We start from the raw sequence: 3,073 nt of genomic DNA on the forward strand, positions 1-3,073 counted from the left end.
TGAGATAGAGAGTATAAGATGGATATAAGAGAGAGAATAGATAGAAGAGAATAGATAGAGATATATATATATATAATCATTTGAATAAAGAGTTTGAAAAGAAACAAATAAATTAAATAGAAAATTTGAGAAAGTAAAATAAATGTCATATAGAAAAACATCGCAAACACAGATATACCCGGTTCGGACTTAAGAGGAAGACCTGTATCCATAGGAAGTTAATAACTTTTCTTTAATTTAAATTTAAATTACAAATACAAGAGAAAAAAAAATAAAATAAATGTCATATAGAAAAACATCGCAAACACAGATATACCCGGTTCGGACTTAAGAGGAAGACCTGTATCCATAGGAAGTTAATAACTTTTCTTTAATTTAAATTTAAATTACAAATACAAGAGAAAAAAAAATGTTAACGGTTGATGTTATAAAAATAAACATCCATAATTAATCTGCCCGGTCGGGCTACTAGTTGGCCGGGCCTATAGTGGACCGGGTTTGTTTGGTCTTGGGTTTGGCTCAAAACTTAGCCTGACCCATGACCTAACTCTAATGTGGGCCAAGCCGGGTTTCGACCCAAACTGGGATGGGCTGGTTCGGCCCGTTGTTCCCGTTGTTCGAAGCCCATGCCCAACCTTGATTTTGTGGCAAGTTCGATGAATGGTGCCAGAGATCCTAAAGTTAATCTCAGCCTACAAGAACTCCTTTGTTCCAAATTTGTAGGTTGTGATGGACTTCATGGATCTTTTTCTTTCATTTCCTCAGTTGAGGCTTGAGGGTCATTTTCTTGGTTAAACCAAACATTTTCAGACTCATTCAGAGATGAAGAAAAATTTGTTAGTGATTTCTCATACTCAAGAAATAGAGCTCAAGTTGCATTTTGAAGCAACATAAAATGTTATTGGAGTTGCGGGCTTGGAATATTAGAAGGGGGGAAAAAAGATGAGATGGCGTTGTTATAGGATGAACTATATAGACCCTTGACCATTTCTTGTGTGGGACTCGATTGATCTAGGAAATGAGCGTACAAATTTTCCTTTCTGAATGTGATTGAACAATATATAAATTTCAGGAAGGAGGGCATTGAGGAAAATTGAAGATCAAAGGAAGTGGACCTGAACCGGGTGTTTGTTTTTTTAGTTAGCTGGTTTGTTGAGAGAACATCTTACCTCCTGAAGCAACATACGTGATCAAAATGCACATGTGGCTTTTTCTTGTCTGCCGATCTGCAGATACATGGAATTTTGCATCTTATAATCAGTACATAGTGTTCCAATGATCCCATCATTGTATTTATATAAATGAATGACAGATTGCAAATAGGCAATACAAATAATTTTCCTTTGTGATATCTTCTTTGAATTTATCTTTTCTCTTGATTTAATTCTTCAGGAGAACCCAGATTTGTGGAAGTGGCTGACAGGACAGGAGCAACCACCAGAGGCAGTGAACACTAACCCTGTATAACTTCTTTGCCTGAGTACCGTTTCTTCTTCGTTCTTTTTTTCTGTTTTTGATCATTCTCACCAGAGGCTTCTGCTATTGGATTGATTGTTTGTTTCTTTCAGGTGTTTGCAGCTGTTAGATCTAGAGTGACGGAAAATCTGAACCATTCTGCTCCAGAAACTCGAGCAAATCCAGGCCAACCATGGGTAAGAGGATGGGATGATAAGAGAGGACTTGGAGGTGGGACTACGTATGGCAACCAGTAAGAAGCTATAATTATGAAAAGTTTCCCATCATAAATACTATTTTTAAGTTGTGAAACATGAATAAGGTAACCCTTTGTTGTTATGACATGCGTTTCTTCAAGAATGAGAGTTGATGGTTATTGTTTGTTGAGTTCCTCCACTATGGTGTTTTTTGGTTCATGTATTGCATATTGATGCAATTGATTCATGTAAGGGACTATGCAAAATGCATACTTCAAATCTTATTGTTTGCAATGAATACTAAAAAGGATTTGCGTGAGTTATAAAATCCAATCAAACTCTGTGCACATGAGTTTTGTTGAGGATATTTGTCTAAAATCAAAAACTGGTTGAAATCCGTAGTTTTAGGGAATTACATTTGATGCATGTATCCAACATGGCAGTAACTCTAAATCCGTAGTAGTATGGAAAATGTCAAACAAACATTGTATTTGAAAAAGAACAGTTAGTTTTAACTTGTGTTTCCCATTTTTTTAGTGAAATGTTGCTAAATGCGTGGAAACAAATAGCCGCTGTATGAATTTCTATGGATCTTTGATATAATTTCATTAGATTCCTTATTACCACTGATGCCTGAGATCGAGTTAATCAATTAAACTCCAGTCGTTTCAATTTGATTTTGAAATTAAACTATTTGTTCAATTGGTTATTTTAAGACCTCAATATGGTGGTCATTTTTTTTATTTTTTATTTTTTGAATTGTAATGATAAATCATGAGTTTTCACAGACCTAACCAAAATAGCTGGTATGAAAGAATACAATCACCTCGACAGTTATCACTCCTGTACGATAGAATAAAAAGTGCTTTTTTTTAATTGCAAAGGATAAATCTTGACTTTTCATAGATCTTACCAGAACAGTTGGTAGACTGGTTAGGCAATTAGCATTTTCCCAGTTCAAATACATAAAGTTCATCAGTTTCAAAAAAAAATACATAAAGTTCACAGAATCATTGGGTTTAGTTGTGTGGAATTTACAACATGGGATGTTAGCTTTAGGGGTGGGTGTGGGCTGGTTCGGCGCATGGGCTAAATCGACCCATTCCGCATTGTATCAAAACCTAGCTCGAGCCAAAAAGGTTAGGTCCAAAGTAGTCCGACCCATACCTAGGCCATGGGCCAAGTTAGGTTATGTTCCAAACTCACTTAGGGAGAGAGAGAAGTAAGCTTGGCCCATACCTAATTGGACCCACTAATGACCCAGCCCAACAAGATTCGACGTAATTGTGTATTTTTTAAAACTTCTACCAGTAGCTGATCAACCCAATTTAACTTTTCCATCAAATTTGCAATTGGTCTTGCCAGCGTCACTTAGCTCTTCCTTAAAAAATTAAACCCAACCCAAAGACAATGGCTCGTTA

At 36.1% G+C, this 3,073-nt stretch overlaps 1 protein-coding gene across 1 annotated transcript in view; it reads left to right on the forward strand.

Moving 5' to 3' along the window:
• LOC109825761 (succinate dehydrogenase assembly factor 2, mitochondrial) overlaps positions 1-1,971 on the forward strand; it is a 9,137-nt gene extending 7,166 nt beyond the window's left edge. The window contains exons 4-5 of the mRNA XM_020392653.1: positions 1,393-1,461; positions 1,569-1,971. Coding sequence (XP_020248242.1) covers positions 1,393-1,461; positions 1,569-1,712 — 213 coding nt within the window. The 3' untranslated portion in view covers positions 1,713-1,971. The remainder of the gene's footprint in view (positions 1-1,392; positions 1,462-1,568) is intronic.

This window comes from Asparagus officinalis, chromosome 1, assembly GCF_001876935.1.
Source record: "Asparagus officinalis chromosome 1, Aspof.V1, whole genome shotgun sequence".
Taxonomy (NCBI): Eukaryota; Viridiplantae; Streptophyta; class Magnoliopsida; order Asparagales; family Asparagaceae; genus Asparagus; species Asparagus officinalis.